This window comes from Sinocyclocheilus grahami, unplaced genomic scaffold (genome assembly GCF_001515645.1).
Source record: "Sinocyclocheilus grahami isolate Dianchi unplaced genomic scaffold, SAMN03320097.WGS_v1.1 scaffold11522.1, whole genome shotgun sequence".
Classification (NCBI taxonomy): Eukaryota; Metazoa; Chordata; class Actinopteri; order Cypriniformes; family Cyprinidae; genus Sinocyclocheilus; species Sinocyclocheilus grahami.
Genome location: NW_015513885.1, coordinates 1 through 1792, shown reverse-complemented (window position 1 = coordinate 1792; position 1792 = coordinate 1). Strand labels below are relative to the sequence as shown.

The window sequence follows — 1792 nt, the reverse complement described above, 5'->3', positions numbered from 1 at the left end:
ATATTTTGAAGAATGCTGGTAATCAAACAGTTGATGGTCCCCATTTCCCTATTATGGAACTGTTTGGTTCTTCAAAATTCTTCAAAATATCTTCTTTTGTGCTCAACATAAGAAAGAAACCTAAACACATTTTTGGGTGAACTATCCCTTTAAAATAACAGATATTTTGAGCTTTTTATGCCATTGCAGTCATTCAAAACCTTTACTCTGAAAAATATATTTTTAAAAAATGCATTGTCATTTTGGTCCTAAACTTTCACTCACCATTGCACGGCCCCTTTTTAAACACAATATCATCGATTGCAATGTCACTCCTTATTGAGGATCCTCTGATAGCTTCAAATATAATCTGCAAACAATTAGGGAGACATAAAACTTTCAGTGACTTTTTACATGCAAAAATGCAACAGTAATATTCACAGCAACGCTCCATCAGTTTCCGGTACCTCAAGTACCATTATCTCAGCGATCAAATGGTTACTTTGATATAAGACATTTTTCAACAACAAAGGGAGTAAGAGTGTGTCTCTAACCCAGTGCCTTGTGTAACACTCGTAATCCACCGTGGCCTTCATCCAGGACACACTTTGTTCTCCTTGTCTTGTCCAAAGCAATCTCTCCCTGTCCCCCTTATGCAGCAGGACGCTTAGAGTTCCTGTGCCTGAGCCATACATGTGGTAGAAGAAGATCAGACACTGAGGTCCAGTTGAACCCCTCAGCTCGGTGGACATGAGCCGGGCCGACTGCTTGGGTAACATGTGAGATGCCTCAATGTACATGTAGTAGCCTTGAAATCAGAGCAGGAAAGACTTAGAGTACACTGTCTCATTACATCAGCAATGTTAATAAAGCATTTCATGCTGAAGCATAAATTTGACTCACCTACCCCTAAGGTGTGGTCACCCTTGGGTCCTGTGTAAGACGTGGGTGTATGTCCCCTGATCCGTAACCAATGTCCTTTTTTAGCTTTCTTTTTCTGGGTATAGCCGCAGTCCCCAGTTTCAAAGTTACAATGTCCAGGAGGTGGATTCAAGGGGCCTAAACAGTGCACAAAAAGTTCCACCATATTAGACTTTGAAATGGTTAAAAGCTTGTCTATTTCTGTCCACCGCAGCCGGCACTGCCCATTTAATGTCTATGTTTGTGAGGGCAGATGTTCTCCATTGCCATGGAATACATGTCTATAAACAGAATATTTAAGAACCTTAGACAAGGGCCTTGCCCATTTCCTAAGCCACATTGTTTAGAACTGACAAGAAACCTCTGCCAAGCGACCTGTAAGTAATACGGTTTACTCTTTATTACAACAATCAACTGCTTAAATCTTTTAAGTCATGGGTTTTACTCCCATAAAAGCAACACAACTGGGTCAAACACTGTGTTATCGTTTGGACAATTCTAAATATGGGGACAGTTTTAGACAAGCCCATGAAAGTCAGAGAAACAAATACCTATCCATGCAAAACATTTCTTCATGCTTATTTGAATAGAAAAGCACACATGATATTTTAGTTGTTCTCCATTTAAATGAGCATCTGGAAATATGCACACAATAAATTAATTTATCAACTAATCCAACAAAATTCAGACAGTGAATGTTTCTTATAGCTCCTCTATGATAAAACCACTGCTCTTTGAGTGTGAGTTTTAGTATAGTGTTTAACTGATTTTTATTTCAGTTTCGTTTTAGTGATTTTAGTACTTAGAACTTCAGTTAAAACTTGTTTTATTTCATTTAGTTGCAAAGTCAAAAATTTAAAAAATTTATATTTTATTTAAGGTTTTTATAAAT

General features: G+C 37.7%; 1 protein-coding gene across 1 annotated transcript in view; it reads right to left on the bottom strand.

Moving 5' to 3' along the window:
* Nucleotides 1-1066, bottom strand: part of LOC107578691 (MAM domain-containing protein 2-like) — a 1609-nt gene extending 543 nt beyond the window's left edge. The window contains exons 1-3 of the mRNA XM_016264621.1: nucleotides 883-1066; nucleotides 534-787; nucleotides 265-349 (exon numbers count right to left, since the gene is read on the bottom strand). Of these exons, the coding sequence (XP_016120107.1) occupies nucleotides 265-349; nucleotides 534-787; nucleotides 883-1066 (523 nt within the window). The remainder of the gene's footprint in view (nucleotides 1-264; nucleotides 350-533; nucleotides 788-882) is intronic.
* Nucleotides 1067-1792: the final 726 nt, after the last annotated feature.